Source organism: Suricata suricatta, chromosome X (genome assembly GCF_006229205.1).
Source record: "Suricata suricatta isolate VVHF042 chromosome X, meerkat_22Aug2017_6uvM2_HiC, whole genome shotgun sequence".
NCBI lineage: Eukaryota > Metazoa > Chordata > Mammalia > Carnivora > Herpestidae > Suricata > Suricata suricatta.
The window spans coordinates 29,704,477-29,728,563 of record NC_043717.1 but is presented as its reverse complement, the minus strand read 5'-3'; the positions used below and the strand labels follow the sequence as shown (position 1 = coordinate 29,728,563).

Below are 24,087 nucleotides of genomic sequence, written 5' to 3'. Positions count from 1 at the left end.
TCCCAAGCAGGCTCCACAGACCCTGACACATGGCTCGATCCCATGAACCATGAGATCATGACCTGAGCGGACATCAAGAGTTGGACGCTCAACTGACTAAGCCACGCAGGCACCCAGATTTCCTTTTTAAATCATTATTAAATTTCAAGGTTTAAATGATTTTTCTTACCATTTATCACAGAATATATAGCATAGCTTTTAAAACATAAACTTGAAAAAGTTAATAGAATATATAAGCAAACTACCCGGTAAGTTTTGAATCTTTCCAGTATCTGTGAGTATATCGTTAGAGTTGATTTATTAATGGCCAACAGAATATGAATCAAATAAATGAAGGCTAAGTGGTGAAGTGGCAGATATTCATGCTCCTGACAAAAGATCCTGTCTCTCACACTATATAAAGTAGATCTATCATTTGCTATTACTCTATAAATATTTCAAAAATTCAAATTCCACATGGTTGTAAAGCAAAAAAAAAAAAAATTAGATGTGTCACTTTTCTTTGGTCGAAAAGGAATTACATTTATTCAATTAGATTTAGTTCTAAACATATTTATACTAAGGACGATTTTAGATTTTCTTATGCAGTTATTTTATGCTATAACAGTACATTCTAGACTTTTATTCCATTATTCAATGAATGTATCATCTGGAGACTAAGCGGGGAAGGGAAAGAGTAATGGACTAGGGGGTAAGGACGCGGGTCCATCTCTATTCCGTCACAAATCAGTGGTGTGACCTTAGGCTATCATCTTACTATTTCGGGGTCTTGGTTTGCAGGTGTGTAAGAGACTGGACTACATGTCTCTGATTGTCTCTGATTTCTTTTCTCAGCTTTAAAATACAATAATGTCTCTATGATGATCTGGGCTGTAATTGCTCCCCTGTCAATGAGGGCAACATGTCTTTTTTTTTTTTTTTTTAAGGTCTCAGTCATTTCATTTTTTGTACTATAAGAGGAACTCGATCTCCTCTTCGTTTCTCCATGGTCACTGGAATAATCTGCAAAGTGCACATAAAAGCATGTTGGCAAAAATGTGTGAAACTATATAAGGAGAGAGTCTTGAAAATTAATCTTGTTTACTGTTCTGCTGTAAAAATTATTAGCATTATGATATTTCAAGAGTGCACTGATAATTACACTTGAAAAGCACCTGTATGACTGAATGTGGATGAACACAATAAGATGCATCTATGAGTTCTGATTTGCTACAGCTGGTTTTCTTAAACTGGCACATTCAGCCCTTGTCTGGTAATTTTGTGCATCTGGTAAGTTTGGACTGAAATAAAAAATGTGTAATAGTCACAGAATTCAAAGAAAATCATAATCTTCAGGTAAAAAATAGCCTTTTAATTTTTAAATTTAGAGGCTATTTAAAACATTTCAATTTTAATTTTCCAAAAGGCAAGGCTTTTTCATAAACTATTATTAATACTATTGTTGTTGTTGTTATTTCCAGCAACCAATCAGGAGAAATACATACATACAGATGCCCACCTTGCTAATGTGGGAGGTAGGTGAGGGTAAGCAAGCAAGACGACTCTGACCATGAAAGCTCAGGCTATGAGGCAACCTGGGTAGACATGAAGACCTCAGGTTTAAAGTGTTACCTGTTTGTTCAAGCTCATGTTCAACTGAGTTAAACAAGGACAGAGAACCTCTCATGCACAAGCCAATTACGGGTAAGTATAAACACATCATAACAATTTTTAGATTTCTAGGAATCCATAATCCTAGAGAAATAGGTAAATATAAAAATAAATATTATGTAAAACATAATTTGATAAATATAATAATAAACACAAAATGTGTGCTGGGCTACAGAGACGACTAAAAGAAGAGGGAGAAAGGGACACCTGGGCGGCTCAGTCAATTAAGCATCCGACTTCAGCTCAACTCATGATGTCTCAGTTCATGAGTTTGAGCCCCATGTCGGGAGCTATGCTTGCAGTTCAGAGCCTGGAGCCTGCTTCAGATTGTGTGTCTCCCTCTTTTTATGCCCCTCCCCTGCTTGCACTCTGTCTCTGTCCCAAAAATAAGTATTAAAAAATTTTTTTAACAAAAGAAATTTAAAAAAGGAGAAAAATAGCAATTATATACAGGCATAAATAATAGAAAGGGGATCCACTGACAAAATCCATCTTCCTCCAGCATTTCTAATTTAAATGTTTAAAAAAAATTTTTTTTAATTTTTACTTGTTTTTGAGAGAGACGGCGTGAGCAGGGGAGGGTCAGAGAGGGAGATACAGAATCTGAAGGAAGTTTAGGCTCTGAGCTAGCTGTCAGCACAGAGCCCGACGTGGGGCTTGAACCCATGAACCGTAAGATCATGACCTGAGCCAAAGCCAAACACTCAACCGACTGAGCCACCCAGGTGCCCCTAAACAAAATGTTTTGATAAGAGGTAAGAATGAAGAAAATAAATTTAAAAGGAAAGAGAGAGAGAATACACTGTGATAGGGTCAAAATTTGAAACGGCCACATAGCAAATGTTTCTATCATAACACTGTACTGAAAGGAGAACCAAACATTTCCAAATTCACTGCTCGTTCCCAGAAGCCAGCATGTTGGCAAGAGCTAAAGAGAGCCATCAGCTTCGTGAATGCAAAGCATAAATGGGTCCATCCAGAGGGTGTGAAAACCTCAGGCCTTGATATTTTTCAGCTAATCAGAACTTAGAAGTCCGGGTCATCCCTAAAATATTGTCAGTAAATGTTGGTGATCTGTTCTTATAGTGTACTGATTCTAGCATTCTGACAAAGAAAAAAAGAAATCCTTCCAATGCCAAGTATTTCATCATAATATATGTAAATACAGGTAATTCTCAAACAAGGATGAACACATTTACCATTTATTCCCTCACTGATCCAAGATTTAGTGATTGCCGTTGGCACAGGACCCTTTTCTAGGCAGTGGTGATATGAGAGTTAACTAAACAAACACCTTTGCACAGATTCCCCTGCTGCAGATAGACAATGAGTAAACAAATAGATAGTTGTCAGGTGATAAATGCTATCTATAAGGAAAACTGAAGGAAATGTGGGATTTGGAAAGTGCCTGGGCGATATAAGCAACGTTTTAAAAAATGAAAAATAATTTAAAAAAATATAAAAAAATCTAAGCATAATCTCAGGGGTAGCGTTCAAGCAGGCCTGAAGTAATTGAGGGGAAGTACCTCTAATGTCTAGGGAAAATTAACCTCAGAAGTACACGGGGCACGGGGAGCCTGCCGTGGGGGTTTGAACATCAGCAAGGAGGCCTAACATGAATGAATGGGCTCCAGTGGAGACTGGCAGGGAAGAGGCGGGGCTGAGCGGGAGGGTCATGAGAGTCATGCTAAGGATGCTGGGTAGTATTCTGAAGGAGCTGGAGAGCCAGCAGAGGAATCTGTCTAGGGGAACAATGTGAGCAGGTTTACATTAAAAAAAATTTTTTTTAATGTTTTATTTATTTTTTGAGAGAGAGACAGAGAAAGAGTTTGAGTAAGAGTGAGAGAGAGGGAGACACAGAATCTGAAGCAGGTTCCAGGCTCTGAGCTGTCAGCACAGAACCCAATGTGGGGCTCGAACTCACATACTGTGAGATCATGACCTGAGCAGAAGTCAGACGCTCAACTGACTAAGCCACCCAGGCTCCCACACATTTAAATTTTAAAAGAATTGCTTTGTTGGCTCTGTGGAGGTTAGACTGTACTGAACTTCATTTATAAATAGAGTTCAAGATAAATAACGGATTCCATAGTAACAAGAATAATAATGCTGTACAGAGAGCACTTTATATACCAGGTAATGTGGTGAGCATTTTACAGAATTGTCTCATTTCACTTCCACCAATTACCAGTATCTTCAGATTCAAAGTATAAAAATTGAAGATTGACGAGGTTTAAGTAATAGGCCTTCACTTACACAGGAAGACAGTGTCAGAGTCTGGAGTCTCAGCCCGGTAGTCTAATGGCAGGCGTGACCCTCTCTGAATGCACAGGATATCCTGGACAACATTTGGAACACGTCCCCCCCCACCCCCTTCCCTTATTTTAAGTTCGTCAGGGCATTCTAATGTGTAGTCAGAACTGAGGACAACTGTGAAATAAGCGACTACACTGTAATGCCTAAAATTACTAGCATGCTACGTTAACAGTAATCTAGTTATTACTACTAAAATTAGCAGCCATGTTAACATTAATAGAATGCTTTGTTTCAGATTTATTTAACGTGGTAAAAAAAAAAAAAAACCTACGGAGCCATCTTTCTGAGGGAAAACCCGCATTCACCGTTTATGTCAAAATGTTATGATTAACAAGTCTGTATACTTTTAAAAGGAGAATAATTTAAGTGCATCATCCGTCCTCCAGTCTCACCTCAATCTTCGTCAGCCCCAGGAGGGCGACAGCCACACGAACACTACTGCTCTCCAGAGTGCCTGTGATCAACCGTCGCTCATACTCTACATCCGACATCTGCTGCTGTGCTGCAAAAGCTAAGGCCCTCTCCTTGGCTTCATTAGTCAGTGGCAACTTCAGGTTCACATCCAAGACTCCACCGAGCTCACATTTCAAATATAGAACTGGATTGTCCTTACTTAACACTAGAGGAAGCAAAAACATGTAAGGCTGCAATGATCACTTATGCCCTGTATTCAGGATGGACTTGGAAGGTTGGAAATACAAAACTGCAGGTGTGGCCATCATTAACCAGAGTAACACAGGTAACTCACCTTGAGTCGTCCTAACTCAGTAATTCAAGAACAAGTCTTCAGGAATTAAAGATATTTTGCTGGAACATTCTAAAAAGAATGTTCCAATGAACTGAAAGGGTTCTTTCATAGAAATACCAGCATGTTGAAACATGAAGCAAGCACTGTGCTATTAGGGATGAGAAGGGAAGGGAAGTAGAAATAAAAGACATCTGCCTGGGACTTTCAAGAACTGTCTTTTTCTTTCACTAACAACCTTATACTTTAAAATGTACAGTGCAAATTTAAGGGACAAGTTAAGATAATATGTTACAATATATATAATTTGAGAGTATAGAGGTTTCCAAATTATTTGGGAAACTGAAAATTTGGTGAGTAAATACTTTGAATGCGAAATTTCAATATTTGAAGAAGGAAAAATGACTTAAAAAAATCTCCATTGACACTGTTAAACAGGTGCTCTATTCCATGGATGTGGACATAATAAAGTAAAAAGGAAGCCTTCCAAAACCTAATTATTTCTTGGAAAAACTTGCTAGGAGTATGCTTAGAAGACTTTTTGAGGAAGAGTCCCACCCTTTGACATGTTAAATGAAATAAAACACACGTATACTCTACCTTCCTCTGGAGAACTTCTGTAGTCAGGGGGAGTTGAGAAATCCGTTGGGTGGAAGCTGGAAGGCAATGGGATTGTACCCTTTCCTTCCACAATGTAAATGAATTCTCCAATCTAAAATACAACCACACAATGATATTAAATTCCAAAGGCTCAGAAAAAAAAGGATAAATCTTCCTGCTATGAGAAAAATCTGTATACTATAAAAATATCTATGCAATGTGCACTGCTAAGCAATGTAAGCCCTAAATGAGGGGCGAGAGGTAAGGCTTAAATATAGCACATCCAGCGTGGGGGAAACTCTGTATGCACCCAGAGCAGGGAAGAGGATTAAAAAGGCTCCAGGATAGCACTGACAGCAGCTGATCTTTGTAGGGGCAAATATCCTTGGTAGACTGCTAGCTTAAATCACATAAACAATCAAGGATGTAAGAAATATTTTTTCCCTTCATTCTGTAATTTATTATTGGAGGGGAGTGACATCACTTTTGTAGGATGTCTGAGTCCCCGAGTGTCTGTATTTTAAAGTGCAAGCTTTCTAAAGGAGCTTATGGGGTTCTGCAGACCTTTTAGAGTACTTAGGCAAGTAATACAAAAGATTAAACAGAGAGAGTAAAAATAAAACTGTGGTCAATGCAGGGGCAGCAACATGATAAAGGAAAGATCAATAGAGGTGGACAGCCTTCATTTCAATTCCGGTACTGCCGTTTACTAACTACTAAGCCTCAGGCATCTCCAACTTTCAGTTTCGGCTTCTGTAAAATGGGATAATAAAAAAAAAGTACATTTTAGAAATCGAGAGATTAAATGAAAAGGAAGGGAAGAGAGGGATTCTCAAGAGACATCATATAATCCCAGGGGATGGACATTATTTAGATCTTGATTCTGAAGGGAAGCAGGAAGTGTCATCCCAGAATGTGTTCCTTTGGTCTATTGACAATTTGGAGTCGTAGGCACTTGAAAGATAGCACATGCAAGGAGAGGCTTTCTTTGAACTCACCTTATCTGCATAAAGACAGATCCTCCAAAAGAAACTCAAATGTCATAAATTCCCTTCCTAAGAGTTTCATCAACCAAGAAGTGGCTTTTATCAGAAGTAAAGACTAGAAGTTGACAGTGTACAGTGACAAACGTTGTCACAAAGTATCATCTATTCTTCTCAGGGCCCATTCATCTTTCCTAAAGGTCATTTACTCTCCTCTAAGTGGCTGACATCCCTTCTCTTGCCCCATTTAGATGGTATTTAAGCCTGAATTCTAAGCCACCTTGAGGAGTTATTCATTTTTCCTTGAGTATCTCTCATGAGTATAGGAGGTATACGTGTTACTAAAGGTTTGGGGGTTTTTGTTGTTGTTGTTAATCTGTCTTTTATTACAAGAGTCTCAGGCAATATTTCACAGGGGCAGAGTAAAAATTATTCTTCCTCCCCTAAATTTGAACAAAGACAAAGGAAATGACAGAAAAAATGTACAATCATGAGACAATGAGGAAAATATGAACAATGTCTGGTTGTTTGATGTTAAGAAAAACATTTACAATATTTTTAGTAACAACGGTATCATGGTTATGTCAAAAACCCAAAATCTTTTTGTTGTAGAAACACTTTCTGAATTATCTGTGGATAAAAATAAGTGATAATTGGGATTCGGGTGATTATAATGATGAAATCGGTTAGGCCCTGCACTATTGAAGCTGAGAAAAAGGGACAGGGTGGTTTATTGCAGTTTTATTTCTACAACTGTATATTTTCCATAATAAAGGCTTTAAAAATGATTATATATTAAGAAGTAGAATGACAGTACGATGTGGTAAGGACTCAGTGAGGTAACACATATGAGGGACCTAACTCTTTGCCTCGTACTTGCCAGGCACTTAAGAGACTAATCTAAATGGAGAGACACCATTCTCCGAGGACAGGGCTTCCCAAACGTTCCTGACATATAAATCACCTGAGGATATTGTGAAAAGACAGGTCTGACTCTAGAGATCTCGCGTGGGGTCAAGACCAGAGAGGATCAATGAAAATGAGCACTGGCAAATTTAGGACTAAGCCATACAATGGAGAACCTTCTACGAGAACTGCCTTGCAACAGGCATGCAACGAACTGCTAAGAAAGCAAAAGGAAACACACTTAGCTTCCAAGCTGAGGCTGTAACTGGTCTGAACTGCCCCACAATCCTATAACAGTATCAACTGTATGTGCGAGAGACTATTCCAGAGAGAGCGTACATAAATGATATAAAAGAAAATTGATCCCATAATAAAAATACATATTCCAAAATATTGTAAATATCCTAGACAACAAGAGAAATGGCAAACACTAAAAGGGAATCTGGAAACAATATAAGAATAAACCATTTCTGATTGTGAGGTCAATTTATTTATAACTTCATTATCCCTCCCTGACTGGGATTTGTTTACAATAAAATTAACTGTCATTTACTTTCATATGATAATGTTCCATAGAATTTTATTAATTATGACCCATAATCATCTTCAGTTCATGCTGAAAAAGAAATATGGAAAATGATGAATATTTTAAATTGTTTAGCATTTAAATTCATGCACTCCTGGTGCTTTCTGTGTGTGCACATTTTACTTCAAAAACAAGTGGATAATCAATACTACTGATATGAAATTTTCAATGACAATTCAAGTACAAGGCTTGTTCAATAGTGACCAGAGAAAATAATACATTCAATTTTTACTTTTATCGTACTTTTTCTCACTTTTACTTTTATCTAAGAAAAATAAGTTGTTTTACCCAAATTATAGTATTCACAAGAAATTAGACTCAGTGATTATAAAGTTATCAAAACTATATGTTTTCTTAAATGTGTGCCTGAATGAAACCTGACCTGTAGCTTGCGGAAAATGAATACCAACTCATGGGAGTTGATACAAAAGGAGCAAAGTGCTATTTGATAGAATATTTCCCTTAAATAGAAATGATAAAAAGCCTCCTAGCCATGAAATATCAGTACCTAATACTCCATTCAATTTTATTTAATGCTACATCTTATACAGATGATATATTATCATTTCTCAAAAATTATTTTGTTTAACTTGTTCACTTTCAGTGTTATTTTTTATTAATAAGAATCTTAATATAATTGAAAATAATGCCCGTGTCATAAAATTGTTCAGGAAAGTCAACTGCGGTATCATCTAATTATTTCCTTCTACTCTTCTGGCAATAAAATCAGACCAGGAAAGGAATACAAATGCCATAAAGAACTCCTTTAAAGCGGAGGAGCCCCTTACATTCCAAATCTGGAGACTGTGACAAGAGAAATGGAATGATCTGACACATAACAGACACGTGTCAGTGTGAGCTATTCTAGGAGACTATTATATTTCCTTTCTGCCCTTAATTTCATATTTTACACTCAAGAAGTTTACTTGGATTTTTGTTATATTTTCCGGAAGGATGCCAAAGCCCATTGTCCAATGTGAGAAACCCTCACAAAAGGTATTTTGTTCTTCCTGCGTATCTAGTTAAATGTAGTCCTCAATAACACAGTTGCACGCAAATTTACAAGACCAGCTGTTAGTGACCCAGAAATGAGGAACGCAAACAATGAACTGGCAGAAAAGTTTTAATCCCAGCTCTGCTACTAATTAGCTGGGTAACCTTGGACATGTCATGGATGCCCTCCAGCCACAAACAACCTTAATCTTTAAAGGCAAAAGAAAAGGATTTTAGACAGAAAACCCCCATGTTGTTTTACAGGTCTTAAAATTCTACTTATCCTCTAATCTTGGGCCTAGATTTTGCTAAGTTTTATAATTTAATGGTTTGAACTGGCCAAACAATGTTATATTACGTTGATGGCTAAACAGGCACGTGAGAGCTAAGCTAAAAATTCTAAATGTTAGATTCATACATTAGAGAACATTTTTCATTGTAGGTAGCTCTTCGACATTACCATAATTATAATGTGAAACTGATCAGTAAGAACAATCGCTGTTCTTTTAAAATACTATTCTTCATAGAATGATTATTCTAGGAGGCTCGGTAAGTGTGAAAAGAAAATGTATGTATAAAGAGATCTGTATGCTTGCACTAAAAAGTTCAACTTTCTTAACACAATTTTAACACAGTCTTAATTGCATGTCTGAGTGATGATTCCACAGACGTTTTGAGAAAGCAACATGTATTTAAATGGCACAAAATATGAATTATTTAATAAAAATATACAGTATATTGCACAAAAACATCCTGTCAAATATAGGAAGCTGGGCCTATAGGCTATAAGTTAATGTCAATGAGACTGACAATCTCTCTTTGTCTTTATCGCTGTATTTCTCAGAACAGTTTCTATTACTATTCATTTATTTGCTAGGAACTTGCTCTCTAAGTAAATAAAAATTTGCTTGTCTTCAAGTGCGAACATCATACAAACTGCCATTAAGATTCATCTTTTTTAATATTGAAATTTTTTAAAATTTTGTTTTGGTGAGAGAGAGGGGGTGTGTGTGTGTGACTGGGGTCTCAAGAGGGGCGGGGGTGAGGGGGAGAGAGAGAGTGAGAATGAATTCCAAGCAGACTCTACGCCCAGCACAGAGTCTGAAGCGGGGCTCAGTCCCACGACCGCGAGATCATGACCTGAGCTGAACCAGGAGTCAGACGCTCAACGGACTGAGTCACCCACTTTATATCAACACCTTTGCAGTTCTCTCTTGTCCCCCTTCCTCCTCCCTCCAAATCCAACATCATCACCTCTTCTTTTACCACTGCTTTTTCACGTCTTTTTGTCTCTACAGCTAGTATGCAAAAAGCAGAAGGCAAGAGAGAATAGAGCTGTGTGCAGCGATATCATAGACTGTAAGAGTCTCTGAGCCAGTCTCTTGATCTCCAGTCTCCTCCTCCAACTCTTAATCTACTCTTTGTTTTGGCTCTAGAGATGCTTTCTAAAGCAAAGACGAAATTAGGTCATGCCTCTGCGCAATACCTCCCTGCTTTCATTAACACTGATTTTAACAACATAATTAAATTATTCAACTAAAACTTCACTGTCTTCCTCATTTTCTTCCCATCTTTTTCTTGAAAATGGCTGCAGGCCTGGGTTGCCTGGGTGGCTCGGTTGGTGAAGTGTCCAGCTTTAGCTCAGGTCATGATTTCAAGGTTTGTGGGTTTGAGCCCCACATTGGGCTCTGTGCTGACAGCTCAGAGCCTGGAGCCTGATTCACATTCTGAGTCTCCCTCTCTCTGCCCCTCTCCAGCTCATGCTCGCTCGCTCGCTCTCTCTCTCTCTCTCTCTCTCTCTCTCTCAAAAATAAACAAACATTTAAAAATTTAAAAAAGAAAAAACAAAAGGCTGCAGGGCTAGTTGCAGGATGATGGTTTCACAGAAAGGAGGGTGGGTAAAGCGGGAGAAGGCTTTGCAGCATGGAGGGGGCTCAAATTATGTGTAGTTTTGTGAACATTTACCAAAATGATCTATTGTTTAAAGTTCACTTAAACTGCTCCCATACTGTCAGCAGGCATCATAAGATTAATAAATGTTGCAGAGTGTTTATGGGCCAGATGGGATTTCAACTTCTCTCTGTTTCCCCGGGGGGAAAACTCAGGGGTATGGGGAGGAGTGTAGATACCAAAACAACAGCAACAACAAAAATGCAGTTGTAGGGGTACCTGGGTTGCCCAGTTGGTTAAGTGGCCAATTCTTGATTTTGGCTAAGGTCATGATCTCACAGTTCATGGGTTCGAGACCCACAGTGGACTCTGTGCTGACAGTATGGAGCCTGCTTAGGATTTTCTCTGTCCCTCCCTTTCTGTCCCTCCCCACTTGCTTGCTCTTTCTCTCTCCCTCCCAAAATGAATAAATAAACTGAGAAAAAATGGGGGGCACCTGGGTGGCTCAGTCAGTTAAGCAACCGACTCCTGATTTCAGTTCAGGTTGTGATCTCATGGTTTGTAGGTTCAAGCCCCGTGTCCGGCTCTGTGCAGACAGCTCAGAACCTGGAACCTGTTTCAGATTCTGTGTCTCTTTGCCCATCCCTTACTCACATTCTGACTCTCTCTCAAAAATAAATCAACATTAAAAAAATTATAAACTTTAAAAAATGAGGTTTAACAAATGGAACGAAAAATCAAAAGGTGATGTGGTGCCTGGGTGGCTCAGTCAATTGAGCGTCCAGCTTCAGCTTAGGGCATGATTTCACAGTTCGTGGGTTTGAGCCCCGCATCGGGCTCTGTGCCAACAGCTAGCTCAGAGCCTGGAGCCTGCTTTGGATTCTGTGTCTCCCTCTCTCTCTGTCTCTCAAAACTAAATAAAAAACATTAAAAAAAATCAAAAGTTGAATGAAACATGGCTTGCCTTTAAAAATCATGGAAAAGAATTCACCTTCAAATGATACTCAGCCCCACAAGTTATGAAAAAAAAAACTTTCATAAAACTGACAGTAGTTTGCCTAAATTTAAATTATGTAAAGATATTAGCATAATATAATGTAATGTATTTACTTTCACATTCAATAAAATTAAACAAAAACCAGTATTGCTAAAGTCTACATAGTAATGATGATTGAAAACAGTTGTAGTGTGATTACAGAATTTTTAAAATAAACATGATAGACACTGCCAGCTTAATCTCTGCAGCAGCAGAGACAGAAAGACACGGAAGACTGGGGAGAATGAAATGAGGGACCGAGCAAAAGTCAGATGATTGGTTCCACTTATTTATGCAAACATAAGGTAGATGGACAGATTGACATACGACATACTTAACAACTGGTAAGACTTAGCCTTAGACTAAATTGCTGCAGACCATAAATCAATAAGGCTTTGCCCATTCTTCCACCTGGGCATAGGCACCCTTATTCTGTCAACTTCTTATTTGGTTTGGCAAGGCTGAAACTCTCTTTGGTGGTCGGGGCCCCAGTGTGGGACTGGGCCAATCCCCAAAAGTTGCTCAGGGATGCTGACTCCCATCCTCAAGTCAACAATACTTGGACTTTGGTTTCTATTTGTTCAAACCAAGTTCTGTAGACAGAAAAGGACAATGAAGGACAGCAAGATAAAGCTACCAGAGGGGAGAAGAAGTCTAGTGTGGTTCCGTAAAAAAGCTCATGGGTTGCTGAAAGAGGGCTACTTAGGCCACAGCAAATGGTCGCAACTGGATGGAATCCAGTCTTAACACAGGCTCCAGGTCAAGGGTCCCTGCTTGATGCCCTTGCCTTTCCCACATGGGTGATTTCAGCAATGATGGCTGGTTTCCTATTTGGGAACCCAGGACTACACAGGGAGCCGATCACACAGGCATGGCGGTAAAGACAGAGCCCCAGGGTTGTGCTAACATGCTGCTTTGTACCTCGCAGTGTTTGTGTGTGGGGCTGTCGAGCCCTCCCCCCAGCAGGTGCAGTTCCTCAGGGACTGGGTCCTGTTTCCACTTCAGCTTCATCCATTCAATCTGCCCCCATCCACACACGAGCAGAAATGCCTTCAGATGTCTGGCATTGGATAGCATGAATTCTTAGGGATTTTGTAGGTTTTCCCCTAAGCTAAGAATGTTTATGAACATTGACAGAAGTTTTGTAAACTGTTTATACCTTCGAAAACCTATTATATAAGTCATCTCATTTTTCTATTTGGAAGTTCAAATGGAACAGTCAAAACAAAACTAATGGCCTTTCCTTGATAACGGTATTAGTAAAAATGTTCCCGTTTTACACATGGAAAGCTATCAAATTGAGGCCTAATTACTTTACAGTTTTCAACAGGTGGTTCTTAATGGCAAAGCAGTTATCACACACTTAATAAGAACAGGAGCTAACTAGGTGGACTTGGATGTCTGACTGTCTATTTAAGCGTGTAATTGCATTTTTCAATATAATTAGCAATAAATTGAATGTGTAAATTAATAGATGTGTTTCCCCACATAAGGCATTGTAATTCAATACAATGCTTTATATTAAGGGTGTTATTTCTCAGTTGATAGCAATATAATATCATGAATACTGTTTTACTTAATATTTTTTCTGACAACAAAATATATGCAATCAAAAGACTTTTTTAATAAGCTGAGATACCAAGATAAGTGTAATTATATTTTGATTAATTTAGACAAAATTTATGGAAGTTAACATTAATATTCTAATAGTTTAATTCAAATAATACAATCAGCCTTCTACTATGCTATTGACAATTAACCCTAGCATTTTCTGGAACTGTATTATAAATGAATATAAAAAAAGGATTATGAAGCATTTGATTAAACTATTAGTCACACTATAGTTATTATTTTTCACAAATTGTCATGTAGAGCAATTGAGTTAAATTCTGGACTCTTTTAAGGAAAATAAAAAATAAGATTTAAAACTAATATAAAATAGCATTTTTTCCCTCCAAAATGGTAATTTTAAGTAAAGCTAAACTATTCTTTACATATTTAATAGGCTCTATATTTTTCATGAATAAATGATTCTGTAGACACCAGGTCAATACAATACCTCTTTCCAATTACCATTATTTCATTGTATCTGCTTTCAATATAGCACGTAATTGGTACATAATTGATATGTTTGGGGCTATTTTCTGGGGGTTATAAAGTCCCTCCTCACGTCACCACATGGCAGTTTCTTTCTGGAAGGGGATACTATAAAACTTTTCCTCTAAAGGCTGTCTTGTATTTCTCTGTCTCTCTCTCTTTCTCTGCCTCTCTTCCTCTCTCTCTCTGATCTTCCATTCCTCTTTTCCTTCCCTCATCTCTCTCTCCTTTGCTAGCTTTAAAGAAGCAAGCTGCTTGGGGGGGGTGTCTGAGTGGCTCAGTTGGTTGAGTGTCCGACTTCAGCTCAGGTTATGACCTCACGGTTTGTGAGTTTGAGCCCCACATTGGGCTCTGTGCTGACAGCTCTCTCTTTGCCCCTTCCCCTGCTTGTGGTCTCTGTCTCTCTCTCTCTCTCAAAAATAAATAAACATTAAAAAGTTTTTAATTCCTTCCAAAAAAATTAAGAAACAAGCTCCATGGATGTTAGAGCCACTAGAAAATTAATTCTGCCAACAACCCAAGTGAACTTAGAAGCAGCTCCTTCCTCAATGAAGCCGCTGAGAATCCAGCAGTGCTAGATCCCTTGATTAAAGACTTAATAGACCTTCAACAGTGGACCCATCTAGGTCATGCTTGGACCTCTGATCCATGGAAAACACGACACAATAAATGTGTACTGTTTTAAGCCCCTCAGTGTTTGGCAATTTGTTATGCAAATACATAAAGCTAATACAGACAGAGCTGAATCAAGGTTAGGCATGCAGCCAGTCTGCTCCCATGGGACTTTCTAAGGCAGCCATTATATTTTTAATTTTTTTTAATGCTTACTTATTTTTGAGAGAGAGAGAGAGAGAGAGAGAGAGAGAGAGAGAGAGAGCGAGCGAGCGAGCATGGGAGGAACAGAGAGAGACGGAGACACTGAATCCAAAGCAGGCTCCAGGCTCTGAGCTGTCAGCACAGAGCCTGATGCAGGGCTCAACTCACGAACCGCAAGATCATGACCTGAGCTGAAGTGGGACGCTCAACCGACTGAGCCACCCAGATGCCCCCTAAGGCAGCCATTATAAAGTTTACCCACAACCAGTGTAACCTTTTGCTTATTTGTGAGGATAAGCTCTTTGTTTAGCAACAACAGGCTGAAGCTGTTATCTATGTTACATGTTACGCGATGAGAAGGCCGCCTTCATGTCACCTGCATTGATCACTCAATTAAAGTGCCAGCCCATGATGAAAGCCCATGCCACAGTTGTGTTCTCACCGCTTTGTTGCTGAAAATGATGACACAGTAGCGCGTGTGCATGTCGAAGGGAAGAAACAGGAGCTCCAGGTTTGAAGTCCCTTTCACTTCCAGGTGAAGAGTATGTGTGGAGCAGAAGAACTCTCTGATGAAAGTGGACTTAATTGCTAGCAAAACATGAAGCAGAACCTGTTTACATATCATTTCATAAGTGCTGTTCAAATAAAGCAGCTGTTTCAATTAGTGTTTAAAGTTTTGAAATGAATTCAAAAATATTCAAAGCATTAGCACGCCAAATTAGGTGACACATGTATTTGTAATGAAAGTGTAGGTGACGCCAGCACAAGCTTGAGATCATAAAACATTTGTAACTGTGACCCTCAAATTCCTTAACAAATAATATCTTCATAAAGAGAACTTCACTAGTATTTACAATTAGTCATACGTATATAAATGGCAGAGTGGTATCTTCAACTTTCTTCTGTGGACTCTATTTTAGTTCACATAACAGGGTGTAATAGCTTGAACTGGTAATAGAAGAATGTTTTATACACACACAGACACACACACACAAATATGTATATATAGAAAAACACACACATATATGTGTATGTATATATGTGTATGTGTATATATCTGTATCTTTGTATTGGCTTAAAACATGTCTACAAGTTCTTCAACACTGCGTGAATGTGGTGATAGGGAAGGGCAGTCTTAGTGATTTGATCCTAATGAACAGTATGCTAGAGTCCAGCAGTGCGATTTCTGACACTAGAGCAGAAATGTAATACAATTTCTTCCTAAACATGTTTTCCTTGGCTAACTTGGAGTTAGAGCCAAGTCGTCATCCTGTGAAGAAGCCTATGCCACATGAAAAGCCACATGTAAGTGTCTAGGCCAACAGCCCCATCGGAGGTCCTAGCCAGAAAGGTATCAACCATCAGACATGTGAGTAAGGAAGCCTTTGGGATGACTCAAGGCCCAGCCTCCATCTGACTGTAACTATGCCAGAGACCCTCAGTAAGAAGAGTCAAGCTGAGGCCACTCTAGAAGTGTGAGAGATAATAATGCTAATACATTTCAACTGTGTAATGCTACTACATTTGGGATGGCTTGTTCTGTAGCTAGAGATAACCAGAACATTCCTATATCCACTATCCTACCCATATTCAATTCATATTTTCTTTTCCAAAACAAAGTAAACCTGTGTTCTCCTATCATTTTAAACATGGTGATACTTGTCACCTAAATGGATTTAGGAAGTTCAGAACAAGCCAAAATAAACATAAAAGTCATTTATCAAAATACATTCATTGTACGGGTAAGGAAACCAGGACTGGCAGTGAAAAGAAAGATGTGGGCGGAGTCCTGCAAGGGGCCTTGAACAGGAGAGGCTGACGACCAACACCTGGGCCACCCCTTCCGCCAGGGATCCCCAGGGCTTGCCGTTGTCCTAACCAGGCTTTGTTGACTATGACATTCACTAGCATGCTTTGCACATAAAAGTCAGGCATAAAGACAAACAAAAGCTTTTCCTTGAGGTACTCACAGGTTTTTAAGGCATTTGAGAAATGCCAACAATTCTCAACACTGTCACTTTCACGTCTACTCCCAGCGTCCCTGTCATAAGTAAACAGGAGAACATGAACCACACAGATGAATTCAAAAGCAATTCTCTATCTTCCATAAATCTGATAGATCCTTAAAAATTAGGGCTTTCTACATGATCTGCAAAGACTACAGATATATTTCATGTGTTACCTTAATGTTTATATTGTTTCAGAAATTTTTTTAAAAAGGAAACTAACAATCATTCATATGTGCACCACTGTTTTGTAAAATTTGGTAAAAAACAAACATAAATAATTTGGATAAAGAAACATTTGATAATAAAAAAAAAAAATCCTGGGACCCAAAAGTAGTGATCTCAACCTAGGACTACATAGGTATTCTCTCCAAAAGTGCTTTTAGAACTTGATTTCTTGAAAGATTCTCTTCTCTCAGCTTATTGTTTCCGATTTGCTTCTTTCCCATGAGGACAGAAGGAGACATGGGCAGCTGTTTAATCTCCGGATGCATTTCTGAAAATTAATTAGCAAATCACAGCCTGCCGCAACTGCCTCCCTTGAAAGGTTCCATATCTCCCAGAACCCATCAGTTTTCCCCAAACTGCTCTTCTCTTAATATTCACGATTACTTTGCTCAACAAGTTGGCAATTAGCAGGTGGGCTCTCAGATGTTGTTTGCCTAATTTTTTTCTGAGAATACGAAAACCTTGTCATCTGCTTTTGTCTGAATATGATGCTGTTAAAATATATGGACTATTTCTAAGTAAAGTTCTAAACATATTGATTCCTTTTCTCCACTGCCTTTCCTTTCCACAATAGTCTTAATAAGGTTTACCACATCTTGTAATTATTCTCAGCTTTACTTCAACTCACAGACATTCTGATTGGCAGTTCAATATTTTATGTAATTTGAACATTTGATAGATACTTTAAGGCTATCAGAGACATATTAGACAGATAATTTAGCATTTATGAGGCAGACTATACAGAGATTGGAAAGAGCAACAAAGAATGCTTATTTCTCAATGCATGGTTCCACCGCCATCTCGATAATGGAGCTCTGGGTAGAATGCCTGATTAAAAGCCTCAGATAATTTCAGAACTTCATTTTGTTCAATACTTGTAATCTCTAGCTCTCCAGTCATTTTTTTCCCGTAATGAATAGAAAAGCAGAGCAATTTGGCTTCTTCTCCTTTGTCTTTTCTTTACGCATTTTCTTGAAGAATAGCCAATGAAAGTGCCTTTTGAAAATCAGAGTTGCCTCATCCTCAAAGCAGACTCTCACACCCAGAAAAACTGAGTTACCTGTACTTTTTATGGTAAAGACAGAAAAAAAAAGTGCAGATACAATTTTTGTATTAATCAATTAATTAGTTAATGCCTTAGTTGCATTAATGATGATCATGTTTAAGAGACATCAGAAAATAATTTAACAAAATAATTTGGTCCAGGAAAATTCTATTTTACCTGATCAATGTTCCTGAGTCTAGAAATTCAGTGATAAACCCAACCTGTTTACAAAACTAGTACCTTACAAGTTCAAAGACAGAACAGAAAATCAACTATACCTTTGGTTACTCCCTGCACCTCAGTCTATGCTATCGTTTTCCTAAATGGTCATTGGTTATTATTGAAGCCATGGCAGAAGGAGCAATTTTAAACCCTAGGTCTCAGAGAAGAAACAGCATGCAAAGAGGCTAAAATTATATAAAATGCTGTAGATCAAGTGATAGAATATTTTCTGGTAATTGCATATGTAGTAGGCTAAAGTCAGGGAGTAAAACCTATTTATGAGGTATGAAGGGATGACATTCTTTTTCCTCTGCAGTGATGGTACACAGCTCTTTTCAAGCTAAGATGATCAAAATGACATTGAACTGGCTCTATTCAGAGCAAGAAAAACCAGCCCCAAGAATGACTTGAATTCAAGCCTTTTTCAATAGGGAAGGAAGATCTTTTTATAAGCCTTCATGAAGCTACTCCTGGGCGAGCATTCGGGACTGTGTCCAAATCAAAGAAAAAAATACCTGGTGAAAGACTAGTTTTCATGAATTATGGGAGGGATTATAAGAGGTCAATTTTGAGATTCACTCTGTCCTCCATGTGTCCCGGGGTTCTTCAAAAAGGGACCCAGTGGTCATATGGAAGGTAGTAAAACGGGGATGTTTGCTGCTGTTTGTACCACTTTGACCCCTGAGCAATTGAAAAGTTGGTAAAGCAAGGTGTACCAAATATGGGTTCAAGGACAGAGTGGATCTGTGAATCCAAATGGGGGAAAATTCCATCTTGACTTGCATTAGCTCTTAATAGCAATTTAAACCAATCACAGTAGTTATTAGCTGTAATATGACTTGGCCACCAAATAATCACAGATATGTTTATATCACATTTCAATTCTTGTACACATCTTAATCTTTGACATTCCTAATGACTTTTAAAGTATGGTAGTGATTCTGTGTGCCAGATCTTATTGTGTATTATGATAATGAAGAAATATATATATTAATATATTACAAATTTTAATATTTTTCAATCTGCTGGTGTATTAGTTTCCTCTATGCCATAGATTGAACTGTATTACTCTTAATTTCATACGTTGTAGACTTAATGCCCCAGATGACAGTATTTGGAGAAAGGGACTAAAAGAAAGTAATTAAAGTCAAATGACCATAAGCTCTGATACAACAGAATTAGTTTTCTTATAAGAAAAAAGAACGGTGAGCTCACTTTATGTAAGCACAAAGAGGTCATATAAGCCCAAAGTAAGAACAACCTACAAATCAAGAGAAGAGGCCTCTGAAAGAAAGTGGCCTCGGCCACACCTTGATCTTAGACTTCCAGCCTCCATAGCAGTGGGAAATAAATTTCAATTGTTGAAGCCACCTTTCCTATGTTATTTTGTTATGGCAGTCTGCAAAGATTAAGGTACTCTGTAACCCTTGCATCTTATTTTAAGCACTTAAAAAAATACTCTGTGAAGTAGAACAGGCTTCATCAGGCTGCCAAAGAGTGTGGTGACATTCAGAGTAGGTATGAAACCCTAACGTAGAGCAAGAGGACCAGGGCAGATTGCTACTCTTAGTACACACATCTGGCCTTTGACTCACTCAGCTTTCCTTGGAGATATGCCTATTTCTAACTGTCACCAATTATCCATTGTAGTAAAATAAAATATTTTAAAATCATGGCCATGCCGAATACAGCTTTTCTGGGTTTTGAGCAAGAATCACGACTCAGAAAAAAATGTCTCTTGGGCCTTCTTTCCCGTGGGAGGCTATTCTGCACCAAACTACTCTGAGAGACAGGAAAGAATGAAGAAGCTCATAGAGTATATAGTCTGTCATCCAAAGTAGGTCTTCAAGAAACAATTTACAAAGCAGAAGGGTAAACACTTCAACACCTTTTCAACTTCCATTCACAATCCTACAATCCATATACAGAAGCATATGTCTTGCATTTCCCCTTGCCCTTCCCCTCCTCCACTGCCTCAGCAATTCCTACTTCCCAAGCTCCTTTCATACTTGGAGGAAAGCTTAGATTCAGCCCTGCTCTAGATTCAGGCCATCAAAATCCTACTCATGTTTCAGATCCCAATTGGTAGACAATGAAGAAGAACAGCAGACATTCGTATATGCATGAGAAAAAAGTGCTTACTACCTCATTATTCTCCTTAAATGTCTTGTTCTCCAGGAAGAGCTCTCTAATACCTAGAGAGTGCTATTCCTTGCCAGTGAGCTCACAGAATGGTTGTGGTTGTTGTTTTTTGGTGAGCATGTATTACTGAATGCATTCTCCCCTGTACAACTGCCTCCATTGATGTAGATTGGTTTTTCCTTCTGTACTTGATGGTTGGGTCCTTGAGAGCCAGATCTCTGACTTATTTATCCCAGTATTTCTCTGGTACAAAGAACACTGCTTGAGGGACCACTTAGTAAGAATTTAGTAAGTGATAAATAATTCAGTGCCGCTGGAAAACATATCAAGTCATATCACTATAAAAGATTATTTACAAAGTGCTCATTTCTGAGCACTGCTGATCCATCATTTAAAGTATGGCTAAAATTGGTCTCTTGTTCTGATCCCCTCTGATAATCCTGTGGATTTAATTAGAATAACTTCTTAGCTGCTCTTGCTTACACTTAAGGATCATTTTCCTATAAAGTAAAATGTGTGATGAATATAAAGTTTTATCATCCATGTGGTTTCAAATGTGCTGGTTTTATATGTATCCATTGCTTAAGAGCAGCAGTTTAGAGATAGAGGCATTTTTAAAATTTTTAATAGGACACTTTACCTTTTTTTTTTTAATGCCACCTCAAAGATAATTTCAGCACTTCACTGCTCATTTGAGAAGAGAATATTTATTTTTGGGGGAGATATTGACTGAAGTGACCTACGGAGGAGTATCAGCGTATGCTAGGTCATACTAAAGGAGCATCCTGTATCTCAGTGGATTAGCACAGGTTTACTCTGTGCTCATGGTACATCCTAAATGGAGAGGATGCTCTCAAAGATCCTTGGTGAAGGGGGACTCCATTTCTTTTTCTTTATCTTTTATCTTTTTCTTTTTTTTATTGTTACCAAATGTTAGCGTAAATCAAGCAAGTGTAAACTACCTTATAACCCATGGAGATTAATGAAAAGTATAGGGTGCAGTTCTGTCAAGGGGGACTCCGTTTCTATACGTGCTTCTTTAGTAATTGTACCAGGGAAAGGGAACACAAAAAATTGTTCACTGGTTCCTATCCCTTGGAGCAAACGTTCAGCACTTTTCCCCAGATGCCACTGGCCAATTAAGTTATATGTTCACAGCTAACTTCAACTGGGGAAGTGCAATATCACCACACTCCTACAAAGAATAAAAGAGGGATATTTGTTAAACACCCTAAAAGAAATTACTGGGACACCTGGGTGGCTCAGTTGGTTAAGTGTCTGACTTCGGCTCAGGTAATGAACTCACGGTCTGCGGGTTTGAGCCCTGCATCGGGCTCTGTGCTGACAGCTCAGTGTCTGGAGCCTACTTCTGATTCTCTGTATCTCCCGCTCTCTGCCCCTCCACTACTGGTGCTCTGTCTCTCTCAAACATAAGCAAACATTAAAAAAAATTTAAAATTAAAAAAAAAATAAGATTATGGAGTATTTTTTTAAACTTTTCTCTTTCTCTTGCTGATTAGACCTAGAGATGAGACTGGGTTTTATTGAGATAATGCTTACTGTACGGCATATTACATACAAAAGTTCTGAATCATAGAGGTACTACACCAGACTTTCATTCTGGTCATGATTCAAAAAGTATGTCCTTAAATTTTATTTGAATCTGGAAATCTAGTCAAGATAAATATTAAAGAGACCTTTAAGAAAAAAAGGGTGTGTAACATTACTAAGTATTATTTTATTAAGACATACTTAAAACTCAAAAGGCATCATTATGCCAGTAAAGCCAGACAGATAAAATACTAGATACCTTTGCGCTGTTTGAAATAAAACTCTCTTTTGTGTCCCCTCACGGTGGAACTTGTTGGTTGCATATCCCAATATCCATGGGCCCTTTCTCCTCACTGACCGAACCTCATTTTATTTTATATGTTAAGGTTTATTTATTTTGACAGAAAGAGAGACAGAAAGAGAGACAGCACAAGTGGGGGAGGGGGAGGGAGGGAGGGAGGGAGAGGGAGAGGGAGAGGGAGAGAGAGAGAGAGAGAGAGAGAGAGAGAGAGAGAGAGAGAGAGAGAGAATCAATCCCAAGCAGGCTCCGCACTGCCAACAGAGCCCAATGTGGAGTCTGAACTCACAAACCCTGAGTCATGACCTGAGCCGAAACCAAGAGTCAGACACTTAATTAACTGATCACCCAGGTGCCCCAAAACCTTCATTTAATTTTTGATGTGTTTGTGGAGAAGGATGGTTTCTCATTCTAACTTCCGGCTAGATTTGGCCAACTCGCTGCAATCAGAAACACTGTGTGCTATTTCTGGGAAGCTTCCCTGAGAAAAGAAAAGGCACACTCTTACTATGCTTCCTCCTTTCTGCTACCTTTAAAGTGGATTTGATTGTTAGAGTTCTGGACACTTGCTGGGAGCCACATCGGCCTCACTGGATGACACAGTCACAGCGAGGAAATGGCAGACATTTGCACAGCTCCTGCCATGAGAGGCGAAACTGGTATCTCCTTCTGCTACTACTGCTCATGTTGAAAATAAGTCTGTTGTCATTAATTAGGCCTTACAGTATTCCAAATTAGAGTGATATTCCCCACACAGTTACTTCATAAGAGAAAACATTTTCCTATCCCTGCATAAGAGATTTTAGATCAAAGCACTATAGATGTTTGCCAAAAGGCTCTTCTAATGAGCCTTGAAGACCCAAGACATAGCTAATGAAGGGGTTAAAAACACAAGAGTTGCATTTAAGTTTGACCCAGAGAAAAGGAGATAAGAAATAGAAAACAAGGACAGAACACAGCCTCTTACCAAGGTCCACATTCCACAAATACCCTCCCTTGTACTGACTTCAGTTATGAGGACAGATAAGAAAATAGGAACCCGGGTGCAAGGCTGCACACATAGGGCCCCCATTGTGCTCACATCAAAGAAAGGGCTTGCTCAAGCAACTTGTCAACAAACTTTCTTTCTCTTGAGGTTAATGAGCCAAATAAAATAACTCTTAGCCTATCTAGATACAACTTAACCTACGTTTTAATCTTAGCGTTACTGACTTAAATATTGTGCACATTATTCTGTTTTTACTAAAAACATCCTGTTATTCTCTTGTTTATAAGATTTACTCAAACTCACTGAAGTACGTTACATGAGTTGGTTGTAACTTGTTAATTAAAAACAAAGTCATAAATATTGGCAAAAGACCAACCCATGCAAAATAAGATGTTTGTTACTTTCTTAATTAGGGGGACTGATGCCAAGAATGAATGGAATGGTTCTACAAAAATACTTCTGTAAAACCTGTTTCTGTACACTTTTGCTGATCAAAGCATCTTATCACAAAAAATTAGCCACTGTAAAAAAATTCTATTTTCTGATGTCATGTTATCACTTGACCAATAAAAAAAGACACCAAAACAGAGCAGAGATGCCTGCCTGGTGATCAGAATAAAACTGGAGTCTCTCTCACTTTCTCTCGCCAACACTGTCCATCCTTCAGGGAACCCTGGACCTGCCAGAGCTGGACTCTGGCAGATACTTTTAGCTGATCCTCGAGAAAGTGAATAAAAATTTTCCTGCTTAGATGAACTGGATTCTAGAGGTGTTATAGAGTAAGCATTCCGGACCCCAAAAGAAGGAGCCATAGTAAGTTTTTCTAATAAGTCTCTTCAGAACTGGCAGAAAAATAGCCTTTGGGATAAACCTAAGACTGTTCTATTTCAGCCCAACAGGTGGATTTGGGGCTCAGCATTTAGCTAAGGCCAGATGGACAAACCAAAGTCCGCCTCTTCTTGAAAAGTGGTAGCCTTTGCCTTTGTAAG

At 38.6% G+C, this 24,087-nt stretch overlaps 1 protein-coding gene across 1 annotated transcript in view; it reads right to left on the bottom strand.

Moving 5' to 3' along the window:
- Window positions 1-24,087, bottom strand: part of CFAP47 (cilia and flagella associated protein 47) — a 493,477-nt gene that overhangs the window by 217,007 nt on the left and 252,383 nt on the right. Inside the window, exons 41-44 of the mRNA XM_029929640.1 lie at window positions 16,589-16,659; window positions 15,061-15,206; window positions 5,312-5,423; window positions 4,359-4,585 (exon numbers count right to left, since the gene is read on the bottom strand). Of these exons, the coding sequence (XP_029785500.1) occupies window positions 4,359-4,585; window positions 5,312-5,423; window positions 15,061-15,206; window positions 16,589-16,659 (556 nt within the window). The remainder of the gene's footprint in view (window positions 1-4,358; window positions 4,586-5,311; window positions 5,424-15,060; window positions 15,207-16,588; window positions 16,660-24,087) is intronic.